At 39.7% G+C, this 17642-nt stretch overlaps 1 protein-coding gene across 5 annotated transcripts in view; it reads left to right on the top strand.

Moving 5' to 3' along the window:
* Egfr (epidermal growth factor receptor) overlaps nt 1-17642 on the top strand; it is a 526694-nt gene that overhangs the window by 465747 nt on the left and 43305 nt on the right. For all 5 annotated transcript variants that reach the window (XM_069833346.1, XM_069833364.1, XM_069833326.1 and 2 more), the window contains 3 exons: nt 4093-4428; nt 7778-8103; nt 12812-13547. In XM_069833346.1, coding sequence (XP_069689447.1) covers nt 4093-4428; nt 7778-8103; nt 12812-13547 — 1398 coding nt within the window. The remainder of the gene's footprint in view (nt 1-4092; nt 4429-7777; nt 8104-12811; nt 13548-17642) is intronic.

Here is a 17642-nt window from a genome sequence, read left to right as displayed (position 1 = left end):
ATTCTAATACCATTTATAGTATGTACTGAAACAATTAGAAACATAATCCGACCCGGGACATTAGCAGTACGATTAGCTGCAAATATAATTGCTGGACATTTATTATTAACCTTATTAGGAAATACAGGCCCATGCCTAGTAAGGCGCTTTTTAGACACAAACCAAGTTTTTAGGCATTTATAGGAGTTTATGGTTATTTAGGCGTTTTAAGTCCTATAGTATTTTAATAGAGAGATCCTTTGTACAGAGAAATCATTTCATTTTTACTTTAATTTTTATTGTACCTGAGTTTTTGAATGTACTTCACTCCCACCCCTTCTACTAACTAAGTTCCAACTGTCCTCCAGACAGAATCAAGGCCGCATATAGTAAACAGCACTGAGTTAGTATAGTACGTTCCAGAAATATGTTCGCGTTTTCCAGTGACGAAAGAGCTTTCAATATTGAACCATATTTTTGCACAGGTACTGTCCGTTTGCCTACGTCGCATCCCGATTTCCCCCACCTGCTTCTGCACGCCCCTCTGTAAAAGCTGGGCTGTCTTAGCTCTTTTCTGAAAACATTAATTTCTGTTAGGAATTGGACTTTACGTAATATTATACAACTGTTTAAAATAACTTAAATAAAAGGGCCTCGTTAAGTAATTAACTGTCATGTGATTTCCCCCCTTTCTACGATCCTGCAGCATAACCACTTGGACGGACAGTAGATAGCATGTCTGAGTAATTTTATCTGTGAGGGTCGGGCAGAAGTGAAGATTGAATTTACAGTACGTAAGGTATCAGAACTCTTTTATAGAGTAGGTACAGAATTATTTCAACATGAGTTACTAGTACGAAGTACGAAGGACGAAACTGACAATTGGAATTAGATGCAATAGTCTATAGTTCGATAATATGCACAAAAGAACTGAAGCCTGTATCGAAATGAACGGCCACCATTTTCAAACATGTGTTTAAATATCCATATTATGATTATTTTTCAATTTAACTTCATTCTCTACATTGTACGCTAATGTGCTGTAGACAGTATAATATACACTGCATAATGAATACGCCCACATGGACAGCTCAGTTCGTGAGTAAAAACACTCATTGTTAATACAGTACTGCATTTTGATTAAACAAAAACCTAATGAAAATTATCCAACTCAAAATCGCGATATTTCCTAGTTTACGTAAATGGATGAAGTACTTTTCTTCCCTCCTATACCTAGTAAAGTGATTTGTTTGTGTTTTACGCCAGTATCATCGAACTTCATTCGTGGAAGGGGGGTAGTGAACGGTGTTTCCGGTTCTCTAAAGTTATAGCCAGGTTAATATTAAAAATGTTAGTAAAAATAAAATGATGTCCCTGTACATGAAGCGTAGAGATAACCGAATAACAGGACGTACCAAACAAAATAGATACGCAACTAGAAATCCGTCCCCTATTGATGACTGATGAACAAATAACCTCTGAGGATCGTACTGTCGAAATAGGCTAATTCGGTTTTCTCATCCCGTATTTCCTCAATACGGCCTCTTTATTTTGTTCAATTATACAGAAGAACCGTTTGAGTTGAAAGACGCCGTTAGAGAATGCACCAAACCAGTATCTGCAGACTATTAACAGTTGTCAGTGTAATAAACAAAACGACATCGGAAATTTGACACCGCTGTACAATGAGCGCCATGGGGCCTCGAGATTTGGTCGTGACGAGTGGTCACGCCGCTACATGAAAAGGTCTTCACTATTATCACCGCACAGCAACAAAAACTAATTTGTCTGATGTGGATGTATGAGAAACTGCCGTGCGGAGGAATGTGTAAATAGCTTAAAAAAGGAAGACTCTTTATCCTTATCTTGACGTTTTGTAATTGTAAGGACAGTAGGGCCTCGTAGCGGAGCTTGTTCTCGTATGACGCGAGGAGGATGTTACATCTGTTCAGCTCTTTGTTATCGCAGACAAAACACTGTCACGGCGTTGTTCGTGCACCGGCTCACGAAGTGCTGTTGGAGTTATTTCGCAGTAGTTTGGCTTTCGCAAGTAATGATGCTAACAAAGATGTTCAGAGCCGCGATTTGTGGAGACAAGCATAATAATTGCAGCGTTATCATGTAGTTGCATCTAACAATGCAACTTCATAACTGCGCCCTCGTCGCTTCAGAAAGATTGGTAATAGTCTTAATATTGCATTGCATTATTCTCATTTCTTGTCGCTTCTTCTTCTTCTTCGAGTCAATCGATGATACACATTTAAAATGTAGCTGGTCTGATTTGTTGTTACCCTCATACCATATTTCAAATAAAAATACTAACAACGCCATATCATCAGCAAATCTTATGCACTTTATCCTTCTTCCTCCTACTGTTACTCCTCCCATCGTCATAATACTTACTTACTGGCTTTTAAGGAACCCGGAGGTTCACTGCTGCCCTCACATAAGCCCGCCATTGGTCTCTATCCTGAGCAAGATTAATCCATTCTCTATCATCATATCCCACCTCTCTCAGATCCATTTTAATATTATCCTCCCATCTACGTCTCGGTCTCCCTAAAGGTCTTTTTCCCTCCGGCCTCCCAACTAACAATCTATATGCATTTCTGGATTCGCTTATACGTGCTACATGTCCTGCCCATCTCAAACGTCTGTTTCTAATTATGTCAGGTGAAGAATACAATGCGTGCAGTTCTGTGTTGTGTAACTTTCTCCATTCTCTGTAACTTCATCCCTCTTAGCTCCAAATATTTTCCTAAGCACCTTATTCTCAAACATACTTAACCTATGTTCCTCTCTCAAAGTGAGAGTCCAAGTTTCACAACCATAAAGAACAACCGGTAATATAACTGTTTTATAAATTCTAACTTTCAGATTTTTCGACAGCAGACTGGATGATAAAAGGTTCTCAACCGAATAATAACAGGCATTTCCCATATTTATTCTGTGTTTAATTTCCTCCCGTCCACACCTGTGGAGTAACGGTCAGCGCGTCTGGCCGCGAAACCAGGTGGCCCGGGTTCGATTCCCGGTTGGGGCAAGTTACCTGGTTGAGGTTTTTTCCGGGATTTTCCCTCAACCCAATAGGAGCAAATGCTGGGTAACTTTCGGTGCTGGACCCCGGACTCATTTCACCGGCATTATCACTTTCACCTCATTCAGACGCTAAATAACCTAAGCTGTTGATAAAGCGTCGTAAAATAACCTACTAAAATAAAAATAAAAAAATTTCCTCCCGAGTATCATTTATATTTGTTACTGTTGCTCCAAGATATTTGAACTTCTCCACCTCTTCAAAAGATAAATTTACAATTTTTATATTTCCATTTCGTACAATATTCTCGTCACGAGACATAATCAAATACTTTTTCTTTTCGGCATTTACTTCCAAACCTATCTCTTTACTTGCTTCCAGTAAAATTCCCGTGTTTTCCCTAATCATTTGTGGATTTTCTCCTAACATATTCACGTCATCCGCATAGACAAGCATCTGATGTAACCCGCTCAATTCCAAACCCTCTGTGTTATCCTAGACTTTCCTAATGACATACTCTAGAGCAAAATTAAAAAGTAAAGGTGATAGTGCATCTCATTGCTTTAGCCCACAGTGGATTGGAAACGCATCTGACAGAAACTGACGTATACTAACTCTGCTATACGTTTGAATGAGACACATTTTAATTAATCGAACTAGTTTCTTGGGAATACCAAATTCAATAAGAATATCATATAAAATTTATCTCTTAACCGAGTCATAGACCTATGCCTTTTTGAAATCTATGAATAACTGATGCACTGTACCCTTATACTCACATTTTTTCTCCATTATCTGTCGGATACAAAATATCTGGTCAATAGTTGATCTATTACGCCTAAAACCACACTGATGATCCCCAATAATTTCATCTACATATGGAGTTAATCTTCTCAAAAGAATATTCGACAAAATTTTCCCATCGTCATAATAATGATAACTTATTTCTTATTGGGATTGTCTTTAGTGTGGTAGGTACTTACGTCTTAGCTGTTCATGGAATTATCAAATCTGTACTCTACTACAAGACAATACGGATGGTGTTCTAATTATACCTCTTGTTTGTGTGTTTGCAGTCTGCATCGGTACGAACGGGCGGATGTCGGTGCCCTCGAACCGGGACCACCATTACCGTAATCTGCGGGACCGGTACACCAACTGCACGTATGTGGACGGCAACCTGGAGCTCACGTGGCTCAAGGACGAGAACCAGGACCTCAGTTTCCTGCAGTACATCCGTGAGGTCACGGGCTACGTCCTCATTTCGCACGTGGACGTGCCCCGCATCGTCCTGCCCCGCCTGCAGATCATCCGCGGTCGAACCCTCTTCAAACTGAACGTCTACGATAAGGACTTCGCCCTGCTCGTCACCCTCTCCAAGATGAACTACCTCGAGATGCCTGCGCTCAGAGGTGCGTTACACTTACGACTCTACACTCCGTTTTTGGAATCTGTAGAGTAAATAGACGCCATGGATGAATACATAATAGGATGCGAAACTTATTGAGTTTCTCGTAACACATACTAGAGGCGCTGTTGTAGAAATTGATCTTGCTGCCACCTGTTGGGAGGAAGGGCGTTATTACATCTAGCAGCGCAGCAAGTAGCGAAAAGAGTAACTAATTACTCCATGAATTTAGCATCGCGCCTGGTGACGAAAATGTTAAACTGTGCAGAAAGTATTCCCTCCCACCCTCATCGATATTCAAAACTAGCCCAATTTAAAATAAAACATTTACATTTTTATTCCTCACAGCATCTTCTACTGAAAATTCTTATCGGAGCCAACAGGAAGATAAAAGATACGATCTATTTTACACTACCTAATTAAAATATAACCAGACAGAGAAAAAAAAATAAAGCAAAGGTTAGGTAATTGGGATTGTATTCTTTGGATATTTATTGTACAGCGCAATGGAAAAGTCTGCAAGAACTACTTAGATAGTTCAATTTATTATATTACTTTTACAATACATTCAACAACACTATTTTTACAACGTCCATAAACATCACTGTTTATACACACACGTAGTATCACTTTATGTTCACTTATTAACAAGTTTCTGTCTGCCATCTTGTCTCCTCGAGCAAAATCTCGAATACGTCTGGATAAATAGAGAACTCTGGGTAATGTACCCAACACGTAGTTGTAATGTTCACCACCTACGACGTTGGGCGCTGATTATCTTATTTCAGCCCCCCGCCGCCAGATGGTGCTGACCGCAGTTTCGCATCCTATTATATATTTATCCATGTAGACGCATTTGGGTAGAGCCTACGACAAGCGAATGGGCGGAGACTATCAGTGCGGGAGTGTATTGGGGGTTGCATCGGCTCACGGTCGCTAAGGGGTAAGATGCGCGTGATAGGTAGGGGCGGCATTTTAGACGTTTGTCTTCAATCAATGCTTTCCTCCAGAGCAGTCATTGGAAAAGTCCCCTTCACTCACCACTTGGCGCAAAGGACTTGTTTCGGTTCTTATGCTCTACAGATTCCAGAAACGGAGTATAGATCAACACAATTTACGATTATCTCCATCTTCTTTCTTAGGCCTTGTATTGTTTTAATTTTGAATTTTCAGAACATTAAATTTGAACCCGATACGTCGAATAGACATGCAACAGCAGCCCTCGCTGTGATTAATTCAAATGATGGTCCAAGAGAATTTCCTCCTCAGGATATAATTATAATACAGTGTGTACATAAAAGCATATAACGATTTTAAAGGTGTTTATGCTCGACCATACCGAAATGTAGTAATTATACACCTGGTAGCAGACCTTTAATGCATGTCATTAAAGTACACCTATTCATTAAAGTTCAGGTTTTCGATTATTCTCGGATATGCAATCGAGAGACAAATATCGAAACGTCACGGAGGCTGGAAATCCAATACTGTCGCAGAAGGTTACGTTCTGGTACTATAATAATTAGCGTTAATTGTAAATAATATTGAAATAAATTCAATTTGTCATCTGGTTTTTCAATGTCGAATTCACTTTCAAGGTTATATCAAGACTAATATTTATCTTACTCTCTAGATTATATCAAGGTCGTCGACATTCGTTTCCCGGAAAAAATCAATACTTTCGCGTCTGCGCACATCTCACAATTTATGACGTAGGCTATTGCACTCACATAACAATAACATGAATACTTATGAATAATTTCAAGTTATAAGTATGGTCGAGCATAAAAAGTCGTATGAAACTTGCCTATAATAGTAATTAAGACGCTCGTATAAAAAGTATGAAACTCGCTTGCGCTCGTTTCATAAACATTCTCGCGTCTTAATTACTACCATTATAGGCTCGTTGCATAATGTACTATTAATGATACTTTAACTAACTATGACAATAACAAAACTCATGTTAAATGAAAGAGTAACATCTGCAGTTCACATTATAAGTTCGTAAGTCTTCAATGTGAGTCCCGTTTGTTACACGAAACACATCTATCCTGTAGGTTAATTCATCCCATACTTTATTCAGCATGTCCCGAGTGATGGCAGCAATAGCTTCTCGAATCCTGTTTCTCAACTAGGGCGGGTTAGCAGGCAGTGGAGGCACGTAGACTTGGTTCTTTACAAAACCCCAAAGGAAAAAATCGCTTGGAGTGAGATCCGGTGATTTTGGAAGCCATTGGAGATAATCCCTGTCATGGGGTGCATGGCGACCAATCCAGCGGTCAGTGACATCAACATTCAACCAATCTCGTACAAGATGATGCCAAATGGAATTATTTGGTTCATCCTGCAGTTGAGGAAAGAGCCATTCTTGGTGTATATCCAGATACGTAATTCCAGTTACGGTTGCTTCAACGACAAAAAATGGTCCATAAATCTTTCGTTGGGAAAGAGCACAAAACACATTAAGTTTTGGGGAGTCTCGTTGCCAACTGGTTATGCCATCGACGGATGTTGTTGGCATTTGGGGGATCACGATTAAACTGCCTACGAAACGCACATTGAACTGTTATAACCGATTTACAACTCTCAAACTTCAAAACACAAAAATGCTTTCTGTTGAGGAGTCGCCATTTTGTTATTATCGCTGCCAAGGAAACAAAACAAAGGAAAGCTATCTGCGCATGCATACAACTAAAATTGTCTTCCTTCCTCTTTCATTTGAGCCCACAAACAACTTTCTACGCCTCATCTGAGTGACAATGTAACGACTATAAACTGCTATATTCTTTTAAGTACACGGTGTATAAGCCTAATGAATTGTCTTTCAAATAATACGTTACCCATGTCTAGAAAATATACCGAGTGGAAGGGGACTAAATAGAGTGCTTTTGTGGGATGCAACAGGGAAAAGAATTAAACATAAATGTCTAATGACCAGAGCTAGGAACTATTAATAAAATCAAATAAGTGTGTTGCGATATCGTGAGCGTTCAGTAAAAAAGGTTGGGAACCATTGGGTTAAAGGATTTATAAATTGCGCTTCATGAACGCATAGTAACCACAAATTTACGAGTAGTGTTTACCACGTGCTCGCTCGGACCGATGGTGGGCGCTTTGCAATCTGTCGTGCTCCAAAATGTGATTTTTCAGAATAATATTTAGTGACCTGATGTGATTGTAAAGGAACAGTGATTAAAAATTTGTAAGAAAAATCTTAAGTGCTCTGAGAAAACTTGCTGTACAGCATTTTATGCCCACAAATACACTACCTGCCCTGGGCTCATAAGGAGAAACCACAGAAGATGTAATGTAAAAATTGAATTTCATTGTTACTCGTGTTTGCTTTTCCGCAGATATCCTGACTGGAAGTGTGGGTTTGTTCAACAACTACAACCTGTGTCACATCAAAACCATCAACTGGGACGAGATCATCACGGGGGCAGAAGCCAAGTACGTGTATGTGTACAACTTCACGATGCCCGAGAGAACCTGTTCACCCTGCCACAACAGCTGCAAGAGTGGCTGCTGGGGTGAAGGCCCCGAGAACTGTCAGAGGTTCTCCAAGATCAACTGCAGCCCACAGTGTTGGCAAGGCCGGTGCTTCGGCCCCAATCCTCGGGAATGTTGTCACCTCTTCTGTGCTGGAGGCTGCACGGGGCCCAAGCAGAGCGACTGCCTGGTGAGTCGTGCTCTATGTATGAATGTATGTATGTATGTATGTATCTATCTATCTATCTATCTATCTATCTATCTATCTATCTATCTATCTATCTATCTATCTATCTATCTATCTATCTATCTATCTATCTATCTATCTATCTATCTCTCGCTCTTTCTGTCTCTCCGTCTCTCTCGCTCTTTCCGTCTCTCCGTCTCTCTCTCGCTCTTTCTGTCTCTCCGTCTCTCTCTCGCTCTTTCTGTCTCTGTCTCTCCGTCTCTCTCCCGCTCTTTCTGTCTCTCTGTCTCTCCGTCTCTCTCTCGCTCTCTCTCGCTCTTTCTGTCTCTCCGTCTCTCTCTCGCTCTTTCTGTCTCCCCGTCTCTCTCGCTCTTTCTGTCTCTCCGTCTCTCTCTCGCTCTTTCTGTCTCTCCGTTTCTCTCTCTTTCTGTCTCTCCGTCTCTCTCTCGCTCTTTCTGTCTCTCCGTCTCTCTCTCGCTCTTTCTGTCTCTCCGTTTCTCTCTCTTTCTGTCTCTCCGTCTCTCTCTCGCTCTTTCTGTCTCTCCGTCTCTCTCTCGCTCTTTCTGTCTCTCCGTCTCTCTCTCTCGCTCTTTCTGTCTCTCCGTCTCTCTCACTCTTTCTGTCTCTATCTCTCCGTCTCTCTCGCTCTTTCTGTCTTTCTGTCTCTCCGTCTCTCTCTCGCTCTTTCTGTCTCTCCGTATCTCTCTCTCGCTCTTTCTGTCTCTCCGTCTCTCTCTCGCTCTTTCTGTCTCTCCGTCTCTCTCTCGCTCTTTCTGTCTCTCCGTCTCCCTCTCTTTCTGTCTCTCCGTCTCTCTCGCTCTTTCTGTCTCTCCGTCTCTCTTTCTATCTCTCTCGCTTTCTCTCTCTCTCTGTATGCATGTACAAATACAGTACGATTGTTTAGTCCTGACAGTCGCCGGCGATCTGCGCCTGGTGTCAGGCGAGTCCATTTAGTTACACCAAAGCGTATTTGGGTCATTCACTTGCTTGCCTTCGGAGCTATCGGATGCCATGCGTGCGGTAGAGCGGTATGTTTCCAGTACAATTAAGCTGTACTGCATTCCTTTACCGACCACTCGCCCTTATCTCTACTCCGGAACTCTCCCCACTTCTCCTATTACTTCCCCTCTTTCGCGTCGCTGAGCTGTCAGGACTAAATAATCTGTCTGTATGTTAGGGTTGCCACGTTTTTCTCAGGAAAAAAAAGGAAGATTTGCCACGTTACATTTATTTTATTGCACTGAATAGAACACTGTTGTTGCACATGATCTATATATAATTTAGGCCTACTCTTGCTGGTATTTGTCTTTGAGGTTTAACTGCTTACTTACGGCTTTTAAGAAACCCGGATTCGTTGCCGCCTTCACATAAGCTTACAATCGATCCCTATCCTGAGCAAGATTAATTCAGTCTCTACCATCATATCCCACCTCCCTCAAATCTATTTTAATATATATTTTCATTCCATTTCATTTATTGTATTCCATAGATCTTACATTGGCAATGAAGCTTTAAGATGTGGAACAAGTCAAAATTTTACAATATTACAATTATAATTTTTACAATATTTTAAAATTTTTACAGTTTTACCATTTTGTAATTTTCTACAATTTCATTTACAATTTTCTACAATTTTTTTAAATATTTTGGCGAGATGTAGTGAGATGAGGTGAGGCCCGAGGATTCGCCAAAAGATTACCCGGCATTTGTCTTATGGTTGGGGAAAACCTCGGGAAAACCCAACCATGTAATCAGACCAAAGGGGGTGAAATGAAGTGAGGCCGAGGACTCGCCACAGACCATCCGGTTTCAGTCCCACGGCTGGGGAAAACCTCGAAAGAAACCATTCAATGAGACCAAACGGGGGATTCAACCCAAGCCTGAGCACAGCTCCGGATCAGCAGCCCAGCGAGTCTGCCGACTGAGCTACATCGATGGCTCTACTAAAAATATGCAATACATAGCCAATCAGATTATTAAATTTACAAACCCAAACGATTATTCATTAGTTGAGCTATAACATATAATACGAAACAAGTAAGTTAATTAAATTTAAGGCATAAACAATTCAATCAGTTGTGATATACAGAAGTTGATAATACAAATCATGCAAATTACTTCAAATTACAAATACAAACAATTCATCAATAGAGCTATACAGATTACTATTCAATTTAAAGCATTTATACAATTCATCAACCAAAACTATGCAAACATATACAATACAAAGTAAGCAGATTAATTCAATTTACAAGTATACTCTCATTAAGCGATGCAAATTTGTACAGTTCATATCAAGTAGGTTAATTCAATTTATAATCATAAACAATTCATCAGTAGAGCTATACAGACTACTTTACAATCTACTATTATCGTCCCACCTACGTCTCGGCCTTCCCAAAGGTCTTTCTTCCCCTTCGGCCTCCCAAATAACACTCTATATGCATTTCTGGATTCACCCATACGTGCCCTACTCATCTCAAACATCTGGATTTAATGTTTCTAATTGTGTCAGGCAACTTTACCTCTGAATACTTTCAAGGAAAAATTGTTCCGGGGCCGGGTATCGATCCCGGGACCCTTCGCTTAGCGCGCGAACGCTCTTCCGATTGAGCTACCCCAGGAACTATACACGACACCGTCACGAAGAGCGTTGGCGCACTAAGCGAAGGGTCCCGGGATCGATACCCGGCCCCGGAACAATTTTTCCTTGAAATTATTCAAACCTGCTTTACAGGGAGCTACTACCTGAAAGCCAGATTTGTATAACTTTACCTCTGTTCCGTTGTGATTTTTCGTAAACTGTAGTTGGCGACATTCCGCAATACATAGGCCTGATACCGTTTGTAAATTTCTTCAGCTGTTTTTAGTAAAGCTTGTCAAACATTAAAAATTAATATGATTGGATTCCTGTAATAAAGTTTACAAACATAGGAAGACATTATTACAAAAACAGCCCTGGTCATTATTAATGAGATTGAATTAAGGACATATTTGCTACTATTTCAAATGTTTATAGACTCCAAAAACGACTCATGTCAGTTGCAATAGCCACAAGGATAAACACCAGTTGTACAGAAACAGCTGACATGTGTTGTTCTATTTATTTTTATTGTTCTCCTGAAAAATAGCAATTTTAACAAGGGTTGTTTTTGTAATAATGTCTTCATATGTAATCGATTACTTCTGGTTTGTAAATTGTTAATTTATAATTAATTTAACATTGCGAGGCGGACCCCTGGAGTCAGACATGGAAGAAGGCAATGATGAAAGCCCAGAGACAACGATGCCATCTTCATATTACTCCTCGAGGCGTTAGTACCGCTTTTGGAGGACGCAGTTTAATAATACTCTAACACAGCAACATTTCCCGGCCACTTAGTCACTCTTAACGAGTGCACTCTGCACAGGTGTGGGCATTGTGCCACTGTCATACGTCTATGACGCAGTGCATGAGGTTAGGCCACTAGAGGGAACCCAAGAGATGAAACTTAAACTGAGAGGATTCGATCCGACATCGGGATGAGAATCCGGTGTGGCTTAGTGGATAAAGCGTCAGCACGTAGAGCTGAAATCCCGGGTTCAAACTCCGGTGCCGGAGAGAATTTTTCTCCGTTCCACTCATCTTTCATCATTATGATGACGCAGAATATCTGCACGGAAATATCATATGTACTTCGGTTCATCATAATAATATAAAATAAAAACTGCCAAAATAATTCTCATGTCAAAGGCTTCTCATTTTTTTCACTCCATGTGTTTGTCCATAGCAAGGTGTTTCTTCCTAATTGGAGATATGATTGCTCTGTAAATTGTAATTCAAACATGTATCTGATGATGTCGTTTGGTACGACGAAAACGTTAATACCCAGAATAAATATGTAATATAAAGGTTCACAACTTATATACGAGATGTTATGTCATTGACTGAAAACATCAAAATCATTCATTCTACTTACTTACTGCTTTTAAAGAACCTGGAGGTTCGTTGCCGCCCTCACATAAGCCCACAATCGATCCCTATCCTGAGCAAGATTAATTCAGTCTCTACCATCATATCCCACCTCCCTCAAATCTATTTTAATATTATCGTCCCACCAACGTCTCGGCCTTCCCAAAGGTCTTTTTCCCTACGGCCTCCCAACTAACACTCTACATGCATTTCTGGATTCACCCATACGTGCTACATGCCCTACCCACCTCAAACATCTGTATTTAATGTTTCTAATTATGTCAGGCAACTTTATATCTGTTCCGTTGTGATTTTTCGTAAACTATAGTTGGCGACATTCCGTAATACATAGGCCTGACATCGTTTGTAAATTTCTTTAGCTGTTTTTTGTAAAGCTTGTCAAACATTAAAAATTAATACGATTGCATTCCTGTAATAAAGTTTACAAGCATATGTAATCGATTACTTCGGGTTTGTAGATTGTTAATTTATAATTTAACATTGCGAGGCGGGCCCCTGGAGTCAGACACAGAAGAAGGCAATGATGAAAGCCCAGAGACAACGATGCCATCTTCATATTACTCCGCGAGGCGTTAGTACCGCTTTTGGAGGACGAAGTTTAATAATACTCAAATACAGCAACATTTCCTACAAAATAGAAACTGCCAAAATAATTCTCATGTGAAAGGCTTCTCATTTTTGTGTTTGTCCATAGCAAGGTGTTTCTTCCTAATTGGAGATATGATTGCTCTGTTTCAGGCTTGCCGAAACTTCTACGATGATGGCGTATGTACCCAGGAGTGTCCTGCCATGCAGAGGTACAATCCAACGACGTATTCTTGGGAAGCGAATCCTCATGGAAAATACGCGTATGGAGCCACGTGCGTTAAAAAGTGCCCGGAACATTTACTGAAAGACAACGGTGCTTGTGTGAGGAGCTGCCCTCCTAAGAAAAAGGCTGAAAATGGGGAGTGTGTCCCTTGCGACGGGCCCTGCCCCAAGACTTGCGACGGCGTCAACGAAATCCACTCCGGCAACATCGACAGCTTCAGAGACTGCACCATCATCGAGGGCTCGCTCACCATCCTCGACCAGTCGTTCAGGGGGTTCCAGCAAGTGTACAATAACTTCAGCTTCGGCCCGCGTTACCCGCAGATGCACCCGGATCGCCTCGAGGTGTTCAGCACGCTCAAGGAAGTGACGGGTTATGTGAACATTCAGGGAGACCATCCCGACTTTACGAACCTTTCGTACTTCCGGAATCTGGAAATAATCGGGGGCAGAGCACTGACTGAATACTTCGCCTCGCTCTACATCGTCAAGACGTCGCTGAAATCCCTGGGGTTGCGCTCCTTGAAGAGGATACATTCGGGCAGTGTGGCCATTCTCGAAAACAAGGAGCTGTGCTTCGCTCAAGGCATCTCATGGGACAAGATCAAGAAGTCAAGTGACCACGAGACCTTACTGCAGAACAACAAGCCGCTCAGCGAGTGCGGTGAGTTTTACCTTACAAACAATTTCATCCCTGTTGTTACTATGAAAGAGTAATGGAACGGAGAAAAATTCTCTCCGGCGCCGGGATCACTTCGTGATTTAAGACGGCGCTCATTCCGTCGGATCCTGGTCAACTAGTCACTCATCTCGAGTGCACCTCAGCACATGTGTGGACTTCGGTCCTGCGTTCATAGACATCTATGACGCAGTGCAGAGGGCGGCCACTAGAGGGAACCCAAGAGTTGGAGCTTAATCTGAGACGATTCTAACCGGCGTCGGAGTTGTATCCGGTGTGGCTTAGTGGATAAAGCATCAGCACGTAGAGCTGAAAACCCGGGTTCAAATCCCGGCGCCGGAGAGAAATTTTCTCCGTTCCATTACTCTTTCATCGTATGATGACGCAGAATATCTGCATGGAAATATCATATGTACTTCGGTACATTAAAATAATATATACCTGTTGTTACTGTTGATCTTACGGAAGAAAGTCCTAAACTTTGCTCTATTTCAAGTTAGTGTGATGTGCGAATCTTGAAGGCAATCCTTCTGACTGTGCTTTCTCTCATTCAAAATTAGACTTACATTGTATATTATTATGTTCGTTCTGGGTTTCGTGGTCAATTCACAGTACATAACATGTAAGATTCATAAGAACAGTGTAGGAAGAACCCCCCTGGGGCAACATTGTTGGTATTGTCTTATAGCAGTCATGTCAATTGATGCCCATAGGAGCAAGCGCGCGCTTTAGAGCTCAGGAGAGCCTGGGCGCTTTACAGCGGAAAGGAAAGAGACAGACAGATCGAGCTATATTCAGGGATGGCCAGCACTGACTCAATGGATAAAGGGAAGAGAACTTATTAAAACTGTATCCATATTAATTTTTAGATTTGTCTGGAAAGTATAATTGCATTATAAGAATGTAAGTTTAAATTTTAATGCTCATTTTTCACAAGTTTGATTTTTTTATTCAAAAGAAATATTCTCTCAACTTTTGTTATATAAAAGTGAAATTTTCAGATATAGGCCTATTTATTTAGTAGCCTTACAGAATGATTTCGTAAATGTAATATACCGTAAATACGTATTACTGAAGATAGTGTATTGAAAATTTTGAAAATATTTGCATGGAAATTGTTTGAAAGGAAATGAATTAACAAAGCAACTATTGTTACATCACAAGCAAACGATACGTGCCCATGTGTTGTAAAAATGTCAGCTCTATAGCTTCAGCAGATTTCGAGAAAATAATTTAATATTCTGACGACAGGAAGTTGCTCACCAATATCACCTTAAAAGCATAATGCGATAAGAGTTTTGTTATGTAATATTAGTTACATTTAAAACATATACAGTACCTAGGTAACTTTGCTTTGTACTGTAATATTGTTTTGATTGGTTTATTGATTACTTTTATAAGGCTAAAGGTACCATCAATATCAATTCCAACTTACCATGTCATACTCAATCTCTTTTCTTTGGGATATCACTTTCTTTATGAATGATGTGTTTCATCCATTTAGTACAGTATATTTGTACTACTATGAATGTATATGAATATTCCTTATTAACTCTCTATTATGTTATTAACATTTATGCTCGACCATGCCGAAATGTAGTAATTGTACACATGGTAGCAGACATTTAATGTAAAGTACACCTACTCATTAAAGGTCAGGTCTTTCAGCCAATGACGACTCAGGTTACAACTGTTCAGCCAATGACAGGTCAGCTTTCTACCGTTATAAAACCGCAAGTATCGATTATTCTCGGATATGCAATCGAAAGAGAATTAGCGAAATGTCACGGAGGCTGGAAATCCAATACTGTCGCAGAAGGTTATGTTCTGTTACTATAATAATGAGCGTTAATTGTAAATAATATTCAAATAAATTCAATTTGTCATCTCGTTTTTCAATGTCTAATTTAATTTTAATGTTATCTCTGTAGGTTCTTATGGCCTAGCAAGGTCAATGTGAACATCTGTTCCTCGGAAAAAATCAATACTTTCGCGTCTGCGCACATCTCACAACATACGGGACATTGGCCAAGGTCAGATACAAAGAAAATTAATAATATCAAGTTAGAAATATGGTCGAGCATAAAAAGTCGTATGAAACTCGCCTATAATGGTAATTAAGAAGCTCGTATGAAAATTACCTTCATTATAGGCTCGTTGCATAATGTACTATTAAAACACAAGTGCAATATTAAGAAATTGGTATTAGTACTTTTGTTTTACAAACAATATAGATAATATCAAACAGAAAGAAGCCCTATAAAAATAACGACATAAAATTTCACGTTCCGTCTGAAGTTTGTGCACCACTGTTTTCTTAATCCAACAGGCTGCTTATTCATATACACAGCCCTTCCTCTTTCCATACTTAGCGCTTGATGCCCGCGCACGACGTCAAGGTCAGAAAAATGCGCTTGCTTTGACATCATTCTCATATAGTATACGTACACGCTTGACAGTGCAATATCCTACAGCAACTCAATAGTGTTATTTCCAAAAATTAATCAAAGAATGATCACGGCGATAATGCATGATATCAGTAGGACGTTGTTGTATAGTCAACTGTCTCAAGACAGGTTTGAACCTCATAAATAACACTCATGAGGCAACTAAGTCAGGAGATAATGGGATAGGGTGACCAGTTGCTTTCTCCCTCCATTGTATACATCGCCGACTAGTAACATATTACACTAATCAGACTTTATATGTATGCAAACAATAATTTTATTGTTCATCTGATACACAAATCGTCAAGTGAGATATTGTACTGTCTGATAATGTACATATCAGCCAGAACCCCAGTCAGATGTGAATGGGGTAGTGTGGCTATGTAATTCCCAAATAACAATTATTGTATCAGACAATTCTTACCTAACTCAAGAAGTAATGCTATACTGTTTAAAAATGGATGTTCAGTGCTAAAATAATTCGTAATCTTGTTCACATAGAGCTTCTATGAAATTTCTTCTCGTGTCTACGATTTAGTTTGCTGCCTATCGCACCACATTCGTAGCTGCTTCCAAGCCATCATGCAAGTTCGAAGTAGGACCTAGTCCGCTCACCTATTCTAAGGAGTGAGGAGACATTGATGGTTCCCGAGAAGTTCAGATTTAAAAGTTTACCGCTTACTGAATCATATCTTTTGTATTAATTTTGGACGCTTTACATCTGACCTTGACGTCGTGCGCGGGCATCAAGCGCTGGGTATGGAAGGAGGAATAAGCAGCCTGTTCGATTAAGAAAACAGTGGTGCACAAACTTCAAACGGAACGTGAAATTTTATGTCATTATTTTTATATGACTTATTTCTGTTTGATATTATCTATATGTTTTAAGTGTAACTAATATTCCATAACAAAACTCTTAACGCATTATGCTTTTAAGATGATATTGGTGAGCAACTTCCTATCATCAGAATATTAAATTATTTTCTCGAAATCTGCTGAAGCTATAGAACTGACATTTTTACAACACATGCTTATGATGTAACAGTAGTTGCTTTTTTAATTCATTTCCTTACAAACATTTTCCATGCGAATATTTTCAAAATTTGTAATACACTATCTTCAGTAATATGTATTTACGGTATATTAGATTTACGAAAACATTTGTCACTACCTGTAAGACTACTAAATAAATAGGCCTATATCTGAAAATTTCACTTTTCTATAAAAAAAATAGTTGAGAAAATATTCCTTTTGAATAAAAAAAAAACAAACGTGTGAAAAATGAGCATTAAAATTAAAACTTTCATTCTTGTAATGCACTTATACTTCTCAGACAAATCTAAAAATAATCATGGATACAGTTTTAATAAGTTCTCTTTCCTTTATCCATTGAATCAATGCTGGCCATCCTCAGGCTCTGCTGAGCCCTAAAGCGCGCGCTTGCTCCTATGGGCATCAGTTGACATGACTGCTCTACACGTTATGAAGGAGTCATTACTTTTTCTATGGTTTCACATAATTTTGTTATTTTTAAAATTCTCGTAAAATTAAGGCTATAAATTATTTCACAAATGTTAGATCACAAAAAAAATAAAATAAAAAATAATATATTTATAAATGAAATTCAAAACTT

Source organism: Periplaneta americana, chromosome 1 (genome assembly GCF_040183065.1).
Source record: "Periplaneta americana isolate PAMFEO1 chromosome 1, P.americana_PAMFEO1_priV1, whole genome shotgun sequence".
In the NCBI taxonomy this organism is placed as follows: domain Eukaryota; kingdom Metazoa; phylum Arthropoda; class Insecta; order Blattodea; family Blattidae; genus Periplaneta; species Periplaneta americana.
Note: the sequence above shows the minus strand (reverse complement) of the source record. Positions and strands in the feature narration are given on the sequence as shown.